Raw genomic sequence first — 19907 nt, 5'->3', positions numbered from 1 at the left:
ATCTCCACTATTTGGATTATTCAAGCTACTTATCTCATCTTGGGTTTACAACGTTTCGGTCGGTGCAGGTTCCGACCTTCTTCAGGTGTATCTTATCCGTGGCGTAAAGGATGAAATACTAAATAAAAATTCAATTTTTAGTCATACTCGTCTGGAGATTCAAGACGGGCGATACTCTGAATACAATTGCGAATTATTTAAGTCTCCTACTCTGTTATGTATGGTGGATCGAGATGATGCTATACTCGTGGATTAAATAAATGTTTACATTCGAAATTCCTTGCAAATTCCAGAATTCGGCAGAAAGATTTGAGTTCGATAGGATACACTTACAGAATGTCGGAGGTTACAACTGAAACACCGTGTGCGAGTCAGCTATTTTTACTAAATATCTCCGATCAAAATCCTTCAATACGTTTTTAAAAGAAATCTATTAAAATCATGTTAGGAAAAATTGTACTTTTAATAGCAATTTCTAAGATGTAAATTTTATTAATTACCTAGCAGGACCCGTTAACTTGCGTTGCCCGGTGGAAGTCCCCCCTCGCAAAAAGTTAACTACTGTTGTTTATAATCTGCAGATACTGTTTGAATCTGAAAAAAGCAAATAAGGGAATGCGTAAATCCGTATACAATAATAAAATTAGGAATAATCGTCCATTAGAATAAGAATAGAAAGTATAAACAATTTCTTTTAGAAATTAAGGATTCTCACTGCATATGAACTGTTTAGATTGATAGAAACTCTTTATGTTAAGAATGGCTTTCGGAATAGACACCACTAACCTCCACTCAGAATAGTCATCCCCAACATCCCCATCTAAATAACGTATATCGGAGTAGAGCAACACGTTTTCATTTGGGGGAGGTAGATAAAAAAAAAAAACAAATTTATTCGTGAAAATCGTAGGCAGCATTCCCACCCGCAAATGACTCTTAAGGTGAGCGCAGTAGTCGAAATAATACAAATAATAAAAATTAGAAATACTTAAATAAAAGATTCATAAACAGGTAGAAGTCTCTTTGGAAACTTGAATTCAATGCAATAGAGTTATTAAAACAAACAACAAAAAAAAAAAAAAACCAAACCAAAACAAAACAAAAACAACAGATAATCACACATTGCTTTAGAGCTATTTGGGAGGAAAACCTACATTTCATGTTTTTTAATATAATCCATAGCTGAATGGATATATTCTTTAATTAAAAAAAATAACGTTTCTCCAAAGATAGAATGAAACGACCTTATGTAAGAAGATAAAAGCTGACTTCAAAACAAGCAAAACCTCGAAGACAGGAAACAGTGCTTAATTGTCAAAACTTCAGTTTATGTCACAATCTCTGCGGTCGGTCACCGATTAAATAACCAGAGATAAAGTACATCGAAACAGATAAAAGTCAATCCATAATTAGTGTGAAGAATTTGTACTTTTAAAGTTCGTAAATTCGGCACAGAATAAAAGTTCATCAAGTGGCAATATTGAATAGGCGTCCTTGGTAAGCGCCCGCCTGTTCATTAGCGTTAACAACTTGATTAACCCGGGAGTATATATATATATATACGCGGTTAGTTTGTATCTCGGTCATCTGAGAAGACTTGCAGTCGCTCAAACCACAACAGCTCGTTCTTCTCTTTTTGGTAGATCCAAAAACCACTCCACCATGCCTAACTACACCCTCCATTACTTTAATGGCCGCGGCCGTGCCGAGTGCATGCGTATGATGTTCCATATGGCCGGCGTCAAATACATGGACAAGAGATACGAATTCTCCGACTGGGATCGTTGCAGGAATGGTAAGAAACTGATTTCTTTATTATTTTTTTTGTTTATCTTTTTGACTACTTTATAAAATACTAGACTACCCCTGACCCGTTGGGTCAGTATGTTATATTAGCTATGGAATTCATGTATGAGCGTGACACTTGTGACGTAAAGAAAATAGTTTTTTTTTGACATAACATAAACATTTGTATGAAAGTATATTAAAATGAAAAAAGAATATAGATAGATTTCTATGAGTCGTTCTGTTTATTATAATTGATTATTTTTGGAAAAAAAATTATAGTTACTGAATTATAAGTAGTTCGCCATACTTATAGATAAATGTGCACTGAACAGATACCATAATACATATTATAGTTAAATACAAATTTTGATCTTCTGTTTTTTTTGTTTCTTTTACATCGTTCATTTCTGTATTACGTTTAAGTTATTTTAAACCCCACTCTTCCCATGTTAAATAATAATTTCGAAATAATAACGTTAATATTTCAGTGCACACGTTATGCGCGCATGCGCAACCGGATGTCGTAAACTAGAAACAAGGTCATTTGAGTTTTATAATTATATAGATACATTCAATTGATAACAGAGTAGAAGGACAATAGAATAGAAAGTCGTTTTAAAAGACAGCATAAAAAATCACCAAGTCATATAAAATATTATTAAACAAACTTTCTATAAAATGCATTTTTATTTACAACAAAAAATGAAACAAAAAATGATTGAATTGTAAAATGAATTGGATCATTTATAATTATATTTTAAGAGGAGAGAAGTTATCTATCCACAAATATCTTCTTCAGGGTAAGAACTGGTTTTTCATTTTCATTATTTTAGAGTATTAACCACAGGGATTGGGCGAGACCTCGTTGAAGTAGAAAATAAAAATAATAACATTAATAATAGTAGCATTAATAATAATAATAATAATAATAATAATAATAATAATAATAATAATAATAGCATTAATAATAATAAGAAGAAGAAGAAGAAGAAGAAGAAGAAGAAGTAGAAGAAGAAGGAGAAGAAGAAGAAGAAGAAGACGCTTATACTTTCTATATCCAAAACATCTTCGGAGCAAAACTTGTTATTTTAATTTTAATTTTATTTTTCCGTCACCTCATTCAGTTGTCATCAATTCTAGGGATGGGGTAAAAAATATCCGTTTATTTACTAAAGTCGATTACTGTTGAAACACCTAAAAACGCAAGGGTGTGTCAGGATTATTCATCCTTCTATCGACGGTTGTACAAAATTAATTTGTACGAAACATTTTAATTAACTAAGATTTTGGTAGGAAATGCTGTCCTGTACGACACTAATTATGATATCCAAAGTTCTCATTAGTTATTGGCGATTTGCATTAATATTTAGATTTAACTAAGTAAATTCGATTGACGTTAATATGCATCCTCAAGATTTAATTGCCAAAATTTATATTCATTTGTTTTCTCTCTTGTAGATTTCCCTTGTAATTACCTCCCTTGTCTTCAGATGGATAATGGCTACATGATGCCCGAGACAATGGCTATTTGCAGATACATGGCCCGTGAATTCAGTAAGTACATTTTACAATACAATTCGGATATTTTTAATATTTAACGATATAAATATATTTTCATTGAGTCATGAAAAAAATCAATCTTTTGTTTGCTCACATGACAAATATTTCAAAAATATGTTTCTATTAATAATTTTTAAAATGAGATTTTCATTTGTATCACATTATTTGACAAAACTATTCACGTTTGATATTTATAGATTTCTATCCCAATAACTCTATGGACATGTTCAGGTGTGACTATATCTGTGATTGCTTCTATGAAATCATGGACGATTACATGAGATACTACCACTGGAAAAACGGAAACTTCAGGGTGAGTTCGTTATTTTTAGTAAATATTTGAAAAGAAATCTTTTAAAAAACATGTTAGGAAAAATTGTAATTTTAATAGCAATTTTTAAGATGTAGATTTTATTAATTTATAAAATAGCATATAGAGACATGAATTCGCTGTCTGCGGCCCTGCAGGTTGGCTGTACTTTTGACAAGATTCGAAACCGCGATAATAATTACTGTAATTTAGTGCCCTTTCCAATTAGGCTACGTAATATCGTCAGGGTTACTAGATGTTTTATCGCTCATAAATGCATACACATTAATTTTGTTTGTTATTGCTTAGACTACGGGGACAATGTATGGTCTTATTGACGTTCTTCCCAAGAGTAATGAATGAAAAAAGAGAATATAATAGAAAGAGGAAATAAGTTTATCAACATAACAAAAGTGTAGAAAGTCGTTCACCAAAGGAAACTAAAATAGGATTGTTAATCAAGATGTGACCGTCGACGAGAACAAAAGGAGCAAATAATTGAAGTCAATATATTTGCAGTTAGTTTACGAGCAGTTTTAAGAGTGACAATGAGTTTTACAATAGTGTACGACGATTATGGACCTTTTACAGTAAGTTTTAAGTTTGCGAGAGTTCAAGACAGTGGCTAGTCTGGCACAGTTAAATGTAAACTGTGGCTCGAAGCAGATCGAGGAGAACTGACGGTTACAAATAAACAAAAAGTGTAAATGTGGATTTTTGCATTCATTTACAATATCTCTACATAAGCATTGAGTAATTTTGGAAAAAATATTGTGTTTTAATTCAATACATTGAACTGATTATATATATATATATATATATATATATATATATATATATATATACTGTTGTGGCCCTTTGATAGGGTAATAAAGGAAAATTCGAGCAATAGGTTTAGGCAGAAAAGAATATATTGTACAAGAAAGTGAATACACAAAGTTATCGGAACTTTTTGTCCGTTCAGTTAGTCTGTAGTTTCGCTTTGAATTGTAATAATTCCCAACGACAATATTAGACTCCGAGTTTTTCGTAATTAGATCAGTCCATTACGAGTGATTGATTAAGTCCCAATAATACATACAAGCATATCTTTGTCTGATTATATATATATATATATATATATATATATATATATATATATATATATATATATATATATATATATATATATATATGTTTACTGTTTTTGGGGGAAAGAATTCCAACAAAGTGCTCGATTATAAAGAAAAACTTTTTAGATATAAGGGCTTAATATTTATTTATTTAATTGTACAGAAGTTCAGAAAAAAATTGGTACCGTCGGTTTCAAGCCCAACATAAAGGGGACCAGTTAATGGTAAAACGTAAATGATGTTAGGCTCTCGTCAGCCATGTTTTTGTCTGAGGAAAAAATTTTCAGGCCCATATTTTATTTAACTATAGTTTATTCATTATATATATATATATATATATATATATATATATATATATATATATATATTATATATAAAGTTTTGGAGTCGAAATTATTGATATAGGTCCACTAAGTATTACTCGTAACGTACCCACCGGTTCGGACCGGCATCCTCAGCGAGGGTAAGTGGAACACTTGTTGGAGATAGATGGGGAGTGGAAAGTTTTAGTAGTAACAGATAGGTGTTAGCGGCTGCGATATTCGGTATTGGGCCATGTGCGAGCAAAGTGCTGAGGTCAGTAACTGAGATCATGGGTGGTTGTGTGGTTATGAGGTTTTGGGACACGGTGTCGAAGGGGCTGCTTCCAAGATGACTACAACATAGTCGCTTTCAAATGCAATGTAAATAACTTCTTGATGAACCGCCCTTTTGAATTTAACAGTTGTTTTCAAGAAAATATCAGCATTAAAATCATCAGAGTGTTGTGTCACCGTCCACCTGACACTCATTTAATGCGTAATCTTTGACCCTTCGTAAGTGGTTGTATGTTAGTAATAAAGGGAAACCTAATTTTGTTAATTAATCCTTTTTTGAGATTGTGTGAAACGTGTGTGAGATCAGTTGACAGAGTTAGAGATTGTGGTGCTTTCGTGTTTCTCGATATTCGTTTGACGTGAGTTTTCCACAACTGTGAGGAGAAAAATGATAGGCAAACGAAGACGTTAATAATAAGTTAATTCTAGAGAGAAATGTCTCACATACGAGAGAGAGAGAGAGAGAGAGAGAGAGAGAGAGAGAGAGAGAGAGAGAGAGAGAGAGAGAGAACAGTATTTTATTTTCAGCTAATTCGTTAAATATCTTATTAGGAATAAATCAGTGGACAGGGCACCCAGAGATCTTTGTGGGTTTTTCTATCTTAGCTATTATCAAAGTTTTCCTTTCGATTAATACATATTTACCTAGTTGTCATGAACAACTTTCAATAGACAGTCTGACCTGAAAGCTTGATTTCCTTGTTTTATCAATTTTTCTGACATGATAGGGAATAACATATTTTGTTTTGTATTCTATTTTGATATGTTGAAGCTTAAACATAACTTCCAGGTCTCAGTTATATTTTGTGTGAATTGGTTTCTTTCCCGAACGCAGTGTCACTTCGATTTGCACTTTGTTCAACCCTAGTAAAGATTAATATTAGCTAATGTAATCGCTATCCGACATATGAACACCAATTGTGTATGAATATAACGCAAGAGAGAGAGAGAGGGAGAGAGAGAGAGAGAGAGAGAGAACATACCTTGACAGAATGAGGGACATGCGAAGAGGAGAGACAGACAGAGAGAGGGTATCAATACGTAAAGAGGAAGAGGCAAAGCTATATTAGTTTGCCATAGGACATTGAGTCGATTAGATAAAAAAAAAACGAAACGTATTTTCATTAATTAATCACTTTTGTCAATATTAATATATTCTAATCGTTATCACAAACGTTTCTAAATCTCTCTCTTTTCCCACAGTACAACATGAACGATTGGGGATTCGGTGGTGACAGCATGTGCGGCAATTACGATGTAAGTTTTATTTCACGTTTTTATCAAACATTTAAATCGAATTGAGGAAATTCTAATTATGGTGGAATGATATAATCCAAGTTTCACCAAAAACAACGTTTAATGCGGATCTATATTTCATTTCAGAACTACATGTACTGGAGATACATGAACAGCTTCAACAGGATCATGCCTTTCATGGAGAGGACTCTGTGCATGCGCAATGGCGGAAACATGTGGTTTATGGGAGATCAGGTACGTTTTTAGAAGATTTGATATATGTCAGTGGAGTTAGGTAAAGGCCACACAAATACACACACACATATATATGCATGCCTAATGGTTATATCGTTGATGTTTCCACATGTATATATATATATATATATGCGTGTATGTGTGTGTGTGTGTGTGCGTGTGTGTGGTTATGTAGTGTATTTATGTATATGGAAATATGACAAAGCGCGCTCCGGACGCCAATGTACAGCCATGTTTCATTGCTGGTAAAACAGTATTAAGAATAATAAAAAATACAATTCTGGAGCACAAATTGTCGGCTGAACGCTATCACTCCCGTTTTTGTAGTTATTAAACTTTAAGAGTAAAAAATAGGTTTGTAAGTGAAAAGAGATTAAAACTAAGTTGAACTTTACCATCAAAATTTATTGTTCGACTGAATACTCCGAAAACAATTTACAAAGTCTTTATTCCACGGAGTTTCAAAGAATGCTATTCTTGTTATTCCTTTCATCAGAGGACAGAAACAAATCAGCAAATTATATTTGTAGCAATGCTAGAATTTGCTGGTCACGGCATTAAATGAAATTGCAATTTATTATAATGATAAATTGCAAAATTGCACATGTCATAAAAAAACAAAAAACAAAAAAACAACGAGTGAATAGAGGTAGGAGATGAAAAATAATAAAAAACGAACCGGGCATAAAATTGCAGCTTGCAGACTCTATATGCGATCTTAATGCATATTTGCGTTTGTCGAATAAAACAAAATCCATGTAACACATGATTCTTGTTTTACTTATATATATATATATATATATATATATATATATATATATATATATATATGTATATATATATATATGTATGTATATATATATATATATACTAGCTGGCTTGCTACATTGGTATCGCGTCACTAAGTCTGCTATATAAAAGTTATGTATTCATCAACGTTTCGTCTTTATTTCGAGACTTCCTCTGAATAAAGACGAAATAAAGACGAAACATTGATAGACACATACCTCGGTTTATTCCTTTTTTCTTATATTTCGTCAGTATACTGTCTCTATTATTCTCATCATATATATATATATATATATATATATATATATGTAAAAAAATTCGACACAGCGGTTCTCGCAAGATGACTGAATTCAAACATTGTTGAGCCTAGTTAGACTCTTCATAATTTGGGTAATTTGGGAAGACAAGGCGCTGTATGTAAGAGGGAATGACATACCTGTAATAACGGTTAAAATCTAACACATTCTTTTCCCCTGACACCGATATACAAGCTATAAGTGAACTGATTATGAGTTTAGTTTTCGGATGAAGTCGCTTCGACTTATCTTGTATAAATTCCGCTTTGGCAGCTTACGCGTATCATGCACATTTAACAGAGTTAACCTATAAATCCTCGTCTCTCTTTTCTTCCAGATGATGTGGTGTGACATGATGTTCTACTGTTGCATGGAGATGATGTACAATTCCTACCCCAACATGTTCAGCAACTACCCAAGAATGATGGGTCTTTACAACCGTTTCTACAACTACCCAAAGATGGCCGGTTACTTTAAGAGTCGTTGCAACTCTTGCTGGTAAAGACAACAAAAATTGCAGATATTATTTTGATAAACAAATTTATTTAATTAGAGCAATAATTTGAGTTTGACATTTTTAATAAAAGCAAAAAATCCTAAAAAAGAACAGTTGTTTTTTTTAATTCTAAAATGTTTTTGTATCTTTCTTTAATGATATTATTTGCTTGCTTGTTATCGTGCACATTTCAAATTGTACGTGACTGTGTTAGTGAGATAAACGTCGAATAACATAATAAAAGAACACCTGACAAGAGAAGTATGAAAAACGCAATCATGTAAGTAATTAAAATAAGTAAAGTAACGACTAAGGATGAAGAAAATGAGAGAGAGAGAGAGAGAGAGAGTGAAAAGAGAAAGAGATAGAAGAGAAAAAGATAGAGACGAAGAAACAGAATGAAATGAGAAAAAGGAGACCATCTATTATGACATCACAATGTATTCTGACTATTTGCTGAATCTCTTAAAATAGATGTTACATTGCTTTCTTGTTTTCTTGCTTAATTGTCACCGTGCACCTGTCACCTGAACAAAATTACCAAGTTCTAAAGCTGCAACTTAAGCATTTTGCAGGTTACATAAGTCAAAACGCAGTGATAATATCGCTTGAAATAAGAACAGCAATTCGAATAATCCAAATAATAAAAATTAGCAATAAAACGATTTGGAAACATAAATATATTGTTATCTAAGCATTTAGAGAGAATTTAAGGATAACGGAATATTAGATAAAAAATATTAAATTGTTTTGTATGTGTGAATTTTAATCTATAAATATTAGTTATATCCGATTGGGAAAGAAGATGTTTAAATTTTGCAACTACAAAACTATCTAAGGAATGTGTACTGAACAAGTTTGGTAAGCATAAAAACATCATTATAAAATTGTATTTCTTAAAAAATCAACTTAAGAGCAGAAAATGACCTCAACTGTCTGACTAACAAAATTGGTATTTAGAAGCCTAGAATTTCATGGAAACTAGACAACTTTAATGACCTTTGAAAAGTGGATTATATAAACATTTTTGATACGCTAGACAGAAGGTATATGATGTTTAATTCCGATTGTTTTCTCATAATATTCATTCAGATTGTATTTTCTAACATCGAAAAGAATACAAAGAACAAACATATTGGAACTAGAAAATAATAAGGTTAGTTAGGATGTGGGTATTCTTGCATCGACCATATTTTTAACATTTGAATAAGAATATCTAATTCCTAGAAAAAGAAAAATTGTATGCTAGACATTAAATAAAACTTGCTTTAAAATAAAATAACTTATGAAAATTATACTTGGAAAACGATAAATCCTTTAAGAAAAGCTGATGTGAAACTTATTCTGACTTAGCATCTAGGAATGTAATTATCATAGTAAGTTATCGAGTGAAAATAGGTGGGAGGCAAAACTGAACAATTAACTTAAAAACTAAGCAACGATTAAGTTTATAGTCGAAAGGAAAATATTAAGATTTGCTAAGATTTGGAGATTTTCTGTAGATTACAGAAAAAGAGAGATTTACGGACACTGGTTTGTCTATCGTCACCTTGCAACCTTGTGTCACATCTTCATCTTTCTGGGGTGGAATCTTTGTTTGATGATCACAAACATTATTATAACGACCATGCTTTGAACAAAGGGTACCGAGTGAAGATATATATTTATTTGGCTAACAAGACAGCACGAAGTTTAAAGAATATTGAATTTATCAAGTGTTAATTCTGCAAAAAAAAAAAAAGAAAATAGTAATTAACCAAGTGTTAATTCTAAAAAAGTAATAATTTACCAAGTGTTAATTCTGCAAAAAAAAAAGTAATTTACCAAGTGTTAATTCTAAAAAAGTAATAATTTACCAAGTGTTAATTCTGCAAAAAAAAAAATAGTAATTTACCAAGTGTTAATTCTAAAAAAGTAATAATTTACCAAGTCTTAATTCTGCAAAAAAAAGAAATAGTAATTTACCAAGTGTTAATTCTAAAAAAGTAATAATTTACCAAGTGTTAATTCTGCAAAAAAAAAAAAAATAGTAATTTACCAAGTGTTAATTCTAAAAAAGTAATAATTTACCAAGTGTTAATTCTGCAAAAAAAATAGTAATTTACCAAGTGTTAATTCTAAAAAAGTAGTAATTTACCAAGTGTTAATTCTGCAAAAAAATAGTAATTTACCAAGTGTTAATTCTAAAAAAGTAATAATTTACCAAGTGTTAATTCTGCAAAAAAAATAGTAATTTACCAAGTGTTAATTCTAAAAAAGTAATAATTTACCAAGTGTTAATTCTGCAAAAAAAAAAGAAATAGTAATTTACCAAGTGTTAATTCTAAAAAAGTAATAATTTACCAAGTGTTAATTCTGCAAAAAAATAGTAATTTACCAAGTGTTAATTCTAAAAAAGTAATAATTTACCAAGTGTTAATTCTGCAAAACAAAAAAATAGTAATTTACCAAGTGTTAATTCTAAAAAAGTAATAATTTACCAAGTGTTAATTCTGCAAAAAAAATAGTAATTTACCAAGTGTTAATTCTAAAAAAGTAATAATTTACCAAGTGTTAATTCTGCAAAAAAAAAAGAAATAGTAATTTACCAAGTGTTAATTCTAAAAAAGTAATAATTTACCAAGTGTTAATTCTGCAAAAAAAAAAAATAGTAATTTACCAAGTGTTAATTCTAAAAAAGTAATAATTTACCAAGTCTTAATTCTGCAAAAAAAAATAGTAATTTACCAAGTGTTAATTCTAAAAAAGTAATAATTTACCAAGTGTTAATTCTGCAAAAAAAATAGTAATTTACCAAGTGTTAATTCTAAAAAAGTAATAATTTACCAAGTGTTAATTCTGCAAAAAAAATAGTAATTTACCAAGTGTTAATTCTAAAAAAGTAATAATTTACCAAGTGTTAATTCTGCAAAAAAAAAAAGAAACGAAAATAACGGATGAGCTGTTTTAAGTCAAGAGGATTAAAATAAAAGGACAAAGAATGGTGTGTCGATTTACTTTCGATAATTCAGAAAAAAATAGGGTACGAATTATTTTATTTATTTTTTCTTTTCATCAATAAGTTATGAAATTATCTCACAATAAGTAAAAACAACGAATGTGTGAATATAAATGTACATATGTACAATGAGAATCAATTATTTCAATGATGCGATTAAAATAGAGGATTTCAAAAACGTAAACATGGAGCTTTTCAATCATCAGAAAAATTAACAAAAGCATTTACATGCAGAACATCGAAAAAAATTTAAACAGAAAGATTAGAAATACAGAAGGAACATTTTACACAAAAAAGAAAAGTTATTTGTTTAAACTTAACGGTACTCATGCAGACAGTGATCCGTGCTGAAATTATAACATTATTTAAAAAGCCATTCTTAACATGGGGAGGGGAGGGTGTTTTGTACCTATTCTGTACTTTAACCTTACAATTGAATAAAAAACATATAAAACTTTAATTAAACGTGGAAATACGATTTAAAAATAGCGCGGATCACTCTCTGCATTACCACCAACTTAACAATAACAAAAAAAAAACTTGATTAAAATTGTTAAATATGTGGCAAATGACACAGATGGTGTGCTATCTTACAAAACGAACTGGCTCGAATACACAATCGACTTTTAACTACAACTCGAACAATGAGGTTACTTTTGTAACAGAATACGGCACCTATGATAAGGATCAAGTAGGGTCAACTAGAAAATATGCAATTCGAGAACAAATAAAATTCGAGGGCAAATAAAATTCGAGAACAAATAAAATTCGAAGGCAAATAAAATTCGAGAACAAATAAAATTCGAGAACAAATAAAATTCGAAGGCAAATAAAATTCGAGGGCAAATAAATTCGAGAACAAATAAAATTTGAGACCAAATAAAATTCGAAGGCAAATAAAATTCGAGAACAAATAAAATTCGAAGGCAAATAAAATTCGAGAACAAATAAAATTCGAGAACAAATAAAATTCGAAGGCAAATAAAATTCGAGAACAAATAAAATTCGAAGGCAAATAAAATTCGAGAACAAATAAAATTCGAGAACAAATAAAATTCGAAGGCAAATAAAATTCTAAGGCAAATAAAATTCGAGGACAAATAAAATTCGAGAACAAATAACATTTGAGAACAAATAAAATTCGAGAACAAATAAAATTCGAGAACAAATAAAATTCGAAGGCAAATAAAATTCGAGAACAAATAAAATTGGAGACCAAATAAAATTCGAGAACAAATAAAATTCGAAGGCAAATAAAATTCTAAGGCAAATAAAATTCGAGGACAAATAAAATTCGAGAACAAATAAAATTCGAAGGCAAATAAAATTCGAGAACAAATAAAATTCGAAGGCAAATAAAATTCGAGAACAAATAAAATTCGAGAACAAATAAAATTCGAGGACAAATAAAATTCGAGAACAAATAAAATTCGAGAACAAATAAAATTCGAGGACAAATAAAATTTGAGAACAAATAAAATTCTAAGGCAAATAAAATTCGAGGACAAATAAAATTCGAGAACAAATAAAATTCGAAGGCAAATAAAATTCGAGAACAAATAAAATTCGAAGGCAAATAAAATTCGAGAACAAATAAAATTCGAGAACAAATAAAATTCGAGGACAAATAAAATTCGAGGACAAATAAAATTCGAGAACAAATAAAATTCGAGGACAAATAAAATTCGAGAACAAATAAAATTCGAAGGCAAATAAAATTCTAAGGCAAATAAAATTCGAGAACAAATAAAATTCGAGACCAAATAAAATTCGAGAACAAATAAAATTCGAAGGCAAATAAAATTCTAAGGCAAATAAAATTCGAGGACAAATAAAATTCGAGAACAAATAAAATTTGAGAACAAATAAAATTCGAGACCAAATAAAATTCGAGAACAAATAAAATTCGAAGGCAAATAAAATTCGAGAACAAATAAAATTCGAGAACAAATAAAATTTGAGAACAAATAAAATTCGAGGGCAAATAAAATTCGAGGGCAAATAAATTCGAGAACAAATAAAATTTGAGACCAAATAAAATTCGAAGGCAAATAAAATTCGAGAACAAATAAAATTCGAAGGCAAATAAAATTCGAGAACAAATAAAATTCGAGAACAAATAAAATTCGAAGGCAAATAAAATTCGAGAACAAATAAAATTCGAAGGCAAATAAAATTCGAAGGCAAATAAAATTCGAGAACAAATAAAATTCGAGAACAAATAAAATTTGAGAACAAATAAAATTCGAGGGCAAATAAAATTCGAGGGCAAATAAATTCGGGAACAAATAAAATTTGAGACCAAATAAAATTCGAAGGCAAATAAAATTCGAGAACAAATAAAATTCGAAGGCAAATAAAATTCGAGAACAAATAAAATTCGAGAACAAATAAAATTCGAAGGCAAATAAAATTCGAGAACAAATAAAATTCGAGAACAAATAAAATTCGAAGGCAAATAAAATTCTAAGGCAAATAAAATTCGAGGACAAATAAAATTCGAGAACAAATAAAATTCGAAGGCAAATAAAATTCGAGAACAAATAAAATTCGAGAACAAATAAAATTTGAGAACAAATAAAATTCGAGGGCAAATAAAATTCGAGGGCAAATAAATTCGAGAACAAATAAAATTTGAGACCAAATAAAATTCGAAGGCAAATAAAATTCGAGAACAAATAAAATTCGAAGGCAAATAAAATTCGAGAACAAATAAAATTCGAGAACAAATAAAATTCGAAGGCAAATAAAATTCGAGAACAAATAAAATTCGAAGGCAAATAAAATTCGAAGGCAAATAAAATTCGAGAACAAATAAAATTCGAGAACAAATAAAATTTGAGAACAAATAAAATTCGAGGGCAAATAAAATTCGAGGGCAAATAAATTCGAGAACAAATAAAATTTGAGACCAAATAAAATTCGAAGGCAAATAAAATTCGAGAACAAATAAAATTCGAAGGCAAATAAAATTCGAGAACAAATAAAATTCGAGAACAAATAAAATTCGAAGGCAAATAAAATTCGAGAACAAATAAAATTCGAGAACAAATAAAATTCGAAGGCAAATAAAATTCTAAGGCAAATAAAATTCGAGGACAAATAAAATTCGAGAACAAATAAAATTCGAAGGCAAATAAAATTCGAGAACAAATAAAATTCGAGAACAAATAAAATTTGAGAACAAATAAAATTCGAGAACAAATAAAATTCGAGAACAAATAAAATTCGAAGGCAAATAAAATTCGAAGGCAAATAAAATTCGAGCGCAAACTGATAATGGCATTCACGCTTGAGGTAAAAACGCTATAAATCATAAAATTATTTGAGTAATTAATTAGCACTGATTTGATGGAAAATTTCCAACGGTTGGATTTATTGATTTTTTTTTCAGAATATCAATCTAAAGATTCCACAAATAACTTTAAAAATGAATTGAAGATTTTGCATACTTTTTTTTTCTGGTAGATTTTGTTGATGCAACAACGTGATTACGAAACTGAGGAAACCTCCAAATTTCAAATAAAAGTGAAATGTTCCGTTCGTTCCAGATGAAAACACTCTACTTAGAATTGGAAAAAAACTTAAGAAAATCGAAGCGTCATCAATAGATTAATATAAAGTATGATATTCACCGACAATAAAGAAAAAACTTCGGGTGTTTGCAAATTTTCAACGGAATTGAACCAGGCATAAAAAAGATTACTATTATTTGCTGCTTAAGCCAGGAAAACTATAAGCAAATCAAAATGGAGAACAGACTTTTACTTGAACGTGGATCTAAGCGACGCATATTTTCAGATCTCTGTGAACGAAGAATGATTAAGTTATTGTGCATAAATGCGCATTAAAGGTTATACAAATTTGAGGGACAACGGTTTGGAGTAAAGGTAATGCTGGCTATATCCCAGTAGGTAATATAGCGGTAGAAAGTTTTGGACAACCTACGAATATCTGGACTATGTCTTAATAATATAGTAAGACTACAGACCTACAGTAAACGCTCATACATGGAATCCTCCCCAAATCAAACTAAAACTTGCGGAGAACGCTCTGTTTTACGGTTGTTTTAAAGATGGAACGGAAATTAAAATTTCGTTTTACGTCCAACTCAACGTTCACATTCGACATGCCAATTATTCTTGGTTTTCGGGTATACTGACAATGTTTTGGGGTGCTTTTTTTTACACAGTGGTCACCACTTATCAAGGCCCGGAAGCCACTCAGAGATAAGGGCTATTGCAAGTAGATTACGTTAGTGTGGAGATTTGATGAAATGTTTACTTAAGGGGGCGGTTCATTAGGAATTTGTTAACGTTGGACTTGAAGCCATCCAAGTTGTAGTCAGGTGGGAAGCAGGCAGACGGAACAGAGTTCCACTGGCGTGCTGTTCTAAGAAAGAAGCTGTGTTCATGGAATCTACGGTTTGATTTAGGCACAGATCGAGAGTGGGGAAAATTTTTGACAGTGGCTTCAGCTAGACGGAAGTTTTTCGTAAAAGATTGGCGAGGGGGGACCAGAGATTGGAGCTCAGACGAGCACTTGCCATGGAAATACCGGTAAAACAAAGACAGGGTCGTAACGTCTCTTCTGTTAGAGAGAGGTTGATAGGGAAGAGAAAAGGGCATCCCCCACTAACCCACGAAGTCTATTTTGTACTCTGTCAAGGCAGAATAGGCTATTTTTAGCAGCTCCTGCCCAGATATGGCAACAGTATTCCATCCTTGGACGTACTTGGCTTTTTTATAGATAGAGAATTGCATCAGTAGTGAGATATCTTCTGGAGCGGTAGAAGGATCCCACCATCTTTCCAGCGACCTTGGCAACAGACTTGATGTACGTGTTCCATTTAATATCAGGAGTGAAGGTCAAGCCCAGAAGCTTGTCAAAACACGGGGCCTCCCCCAGACGAGATCAATCCATCACAATTGATGCCAGATGGGGATCAGAGCGTTGATGATGTAAGGATAGGAGTTTGGTTTTAGATGCATTAACGGTAACCAGCCACGTCTTCCCCCACTGAACCACGCGCTTGAGATCAGAGGAGAGCGAATCAGAGAGAACTTTGTCATTTACAGCCTTTGATGTGTTGCCGTAGATGGTCGTGTCATCAGCATAGATGTCAACGAATGATTTAAATATGTGTTTAGGGAAGTCATTGATGTAGATCAGGAAGAGAGTTGGGCCCAGGATTGACCCCTGAGGGACTCTAGCATTTATATTGCAGGCCTCCGATTTTTGTCCATCTACCACTACTCTTATGAGTCTATCAGAGAGAAATGATTTAATGATTGAGAAAACATTTCCAGTTATACCGTAGCTGGAAGTCTTGTGAAGTAGACCCTTATGCCATACCTTGTCGAAGGCCTTTGATACGTCAAGAGCAATTGCCCTAGAAAGGAAGCCTTTGTCAAGAGATTCACTAATCCTGTGGGATATAACCGTCAGCACATCTGCGGTAGATCTTGCAGAGCGGAAACCATATTGTGTGTCACTGAAAAGATTGTTCCTGCTGAGGTAGTTTACTATTTCTCTATTTAATATGGATTCCAGCAACTTACTCATAACACACAGGAGACTTATTGGTCTGTACTAAGAGGGAGATGACTTATCACCTGAATTCTTAAATACAAGGCAAACTGATGAGGTCTTCCAGGGAGTCGGAAAGCACTTCTCCTTAAGGCAGCGCTTAAATAGTTTCGTAAGTATGGGAGCAAGTTCGTGTTGAAGCTTTTTTAACACTATAATTGGGATGCCATTAGGGCCAGTTGCTTCACTGGAATCTAGGTTCTTGATAAGCTTGGCGACCTCATGCACGGATATTTGTATGTTACCTAGCTTGTTCTGTGTTATAAGAGGAAATATGGGGAGTTGATGGCCTTCGTCGCATAGGGTAGAATTAGCTGCAAAGTTCTTAGCAAATAGTTTGGACTTGTCTGACGCTGACGAGATGACCTCTGGTCCATTGATAATGGTTGGGATAGAACGCACACTTCTGTTCAGGATCCTATTTGTTATTTGCCAAAACTGGTGGGAACCAAGCCGCTGATCAGCTACCTTGGATTTAACAGATTGGGCATAAAGCTCTCTTGCATTTTTTATTACTCTTTTACAGTGGTTGCTGGCAGTCCTGAAAGCAGCTTTAGTCTCAGTGCATCTATTACGTTGGTAGCTATGGAAAAAGTGATTTCTGCGCGCGATAGCAGCAGCACATTCTGGGGAGAACCATGGCTGGCTGTTAGGTTTTTGTTGGAATTTTTTAGATGGTATGAATTGGTCTATGCCTACAATTAACCATTCGGTCAGATCCGATACTATAGAGGACACATCTTTTTTAAACATGGAGTGCAGAGGTAAATCAGATATGAATGTACGGAAGCTATCCCAGTCAGTTATACCGTAGCTGGAAATCTTGTGAAGTAGGCCTTTATGCCATACCTTGTCGAAGCCCTTTGATATGTCAAGAGCAATTGCCCTAGAAAGGTAGCCTTTGTCAAGAGACAAATTTGTTGCGAGAGCGCTGGACAAATGGTGGGTCCTTCTACCGCTTCATTAGATATCTCACTGCTGATGGATTTCTCTACATATATGAAAGCAAGGTACATCCAAAGATGGAGTACTGTTGCCACATCTGGGCAGGAGCTGCTAGAAATAGCTTATCCTGCCTTGACAGAGTTCAAAATAAACTTCGAAAAACACCAGTCTAGCTTAAACCACTGTAAATAATTTCCCAAATCTTTATCTGTGCCTAAACCTAAAAGTAGATTCCATGTACAAAACTTCTTTCTTAGACTGCACATCTAAGGAACTCTCTTCCGTTTGACTGCTTTCCAGCTGACTACCATTTAGTCGTCTTCAGATCCAACGTAAACGAATTCTAGTTGAACCGTCTCCTTAAATAATCCAATCTACCAAATTTCCACTACTAAGGATTGCTACAATATTATACCATTGACTACTGTACACTCATTAACCCTTATCCTCGATTGGTAACCTGGCCTTGATAAGTGATGGCTCCTTTGTAAAAGAAAACTGCTCTCAGTCATACATATATTATCGATATACGCCGACTTTGCTTTCTTTATTTCATCTTGGACTAACTTAACCTCAAGCACAGGTCAGATTGTCCAAAGCGACACATTAAAACCTAACCTGGTGAGACGATATATTTCACTTTAAATAGTACAAATACGGCCAGAGATAGAGTTCGACATAGGTATGGATATATTAATTCCTCGCCTCACCCATTCTCTCCGTTTATCTGTACATGTGTCTGCATCGCCAGTTAATATATCCCTTTTTTTTTCATTTTTCTTAAACTTTTTCTTCTAGGGGATGGGACATCCAACCAGATGTCTGACATTTACCCCTATTTTAGTGAGTCCAACCAAGAAATCTTTTCAGAATTCTAGCCGTCCCTTTCAGTGCAATCGTTTGTATTTCACTTGCACTTGGTTCACCGGGTATGCTTGCTATGTATTTTTTAAAGTTCTTTTTCATAAGCTCAGTTGCTCCTATGATGACTGGTATAATTGAAACGTCTTTTAATTTCCAATTTCGTTTCATATCATACATAAGTATCAGTATAGATGTTAATATATCACATGAGTCCAAAACATTTTAAGGGTTCTGCGGTATGTCATTATCCTTCTGATATTATCGCTTGTGCCCAACCCGCTGATTAACATAATATAACATTTCACATACCTTCCACTCGTCAAATTTTGATACAAAATAAACATTTTAATACATATTTGCAGCACAGGTGAGTTATGTTTCCCTAAACTCCACAAATTTAGACTGATTTATGCAAACATTATTGGATGCCTTAATGGCGGTAATGCCAACTAGCAGATCAAAATCCAGAGGTTTCCCTTGCATTGTGCCGATGACCCATGTTCTATTTTAAACGAAAGAACACTCTTGACTATCCAAAATTGCTGTGACAGCCCCGACGGCATTCATAATTGTAGCATCTTAGGCAACAAGCAATGAACTTACCTCTCCCGAAAACGGTTACAACCCAGGTTGAATACATCAATGGGACAGATAAAAGGTCCGTATATTAGCTCAGAAACTGTCAGGCTGATTATCGACGACGAATTCTCGACTACTATTAGTAATCAAGTCTCCGCATCACCAACCTTATAACAGAACCATAGCGCAAAGATTTGACTGATAATATTTATAACAAAGCGACGATGAGAATGAAATAATAAAAGCAATAATCGCTTCATGAAATATCCTGAATCTCTTTTGAATTCGTATAATTTGGAATCTTCGGACTACTGTTCACATCTTGAATTGCATATTCACAACGTTTCGGTCGATGTAACCTCCGACCTTCTTCATGTGTATCTTGTTGAACTCGGGAATTTGAACCGAATTTCGTACGTAACTTTTTATTTCCTGACAATCTGATTAGATGATGATGTAGATATTACTTCTGTTAGTGACAGTTGTGACTCACA

General features: G+C 32.5%; 1 protein-coding gene across 1 annotated transcript; it reads left to right on the top strand.

The window, feature by feature from the left end:
- The first annotated feature begins 1662 nt into the window (after nt 1-1662).
- On the top strand, nt 1663-8444 carry LOC145265328 (S-crystallin SL20-1-like). The gene is made up of 6 exons (XM_080121097.1): nt 1663-1795; nt 3247-3342; nt 3546-3661; nt 6570-6623; nt 6750-6857; nt 8280-8444. The coding sequence occupies exons 1-6, from the start codon at nt 1663-1665 to the stop codon at nt 8442-8444; spliced, it is 672 nt and encodes a 223-aa protein (XP_079977223.1).
- The last annotated feature ends 11463 nt before the right edge of the window (nt 8445-19907 follow it).

The sequence above is a fragment of the Euprymna scolopes genome, chromosome 40 (genome assembly GCF_053919585.1).
Source record: "Euprymna scolopes isolate OS-2025 chromosome 40, ASM5391958v1, whole genome shotgun sequence".
NCBI lineage: Eukaryota > Metazoa > Mollusca > Cephalopoda > Sepiida > Sepiolidae > Euprymna > Euprymna scolopes.
The sequence above is the reverse complement of the archived record's forward strand: the minus strand, read 5'-3'. Positions and strand labels throughout refer to the sequence as shown.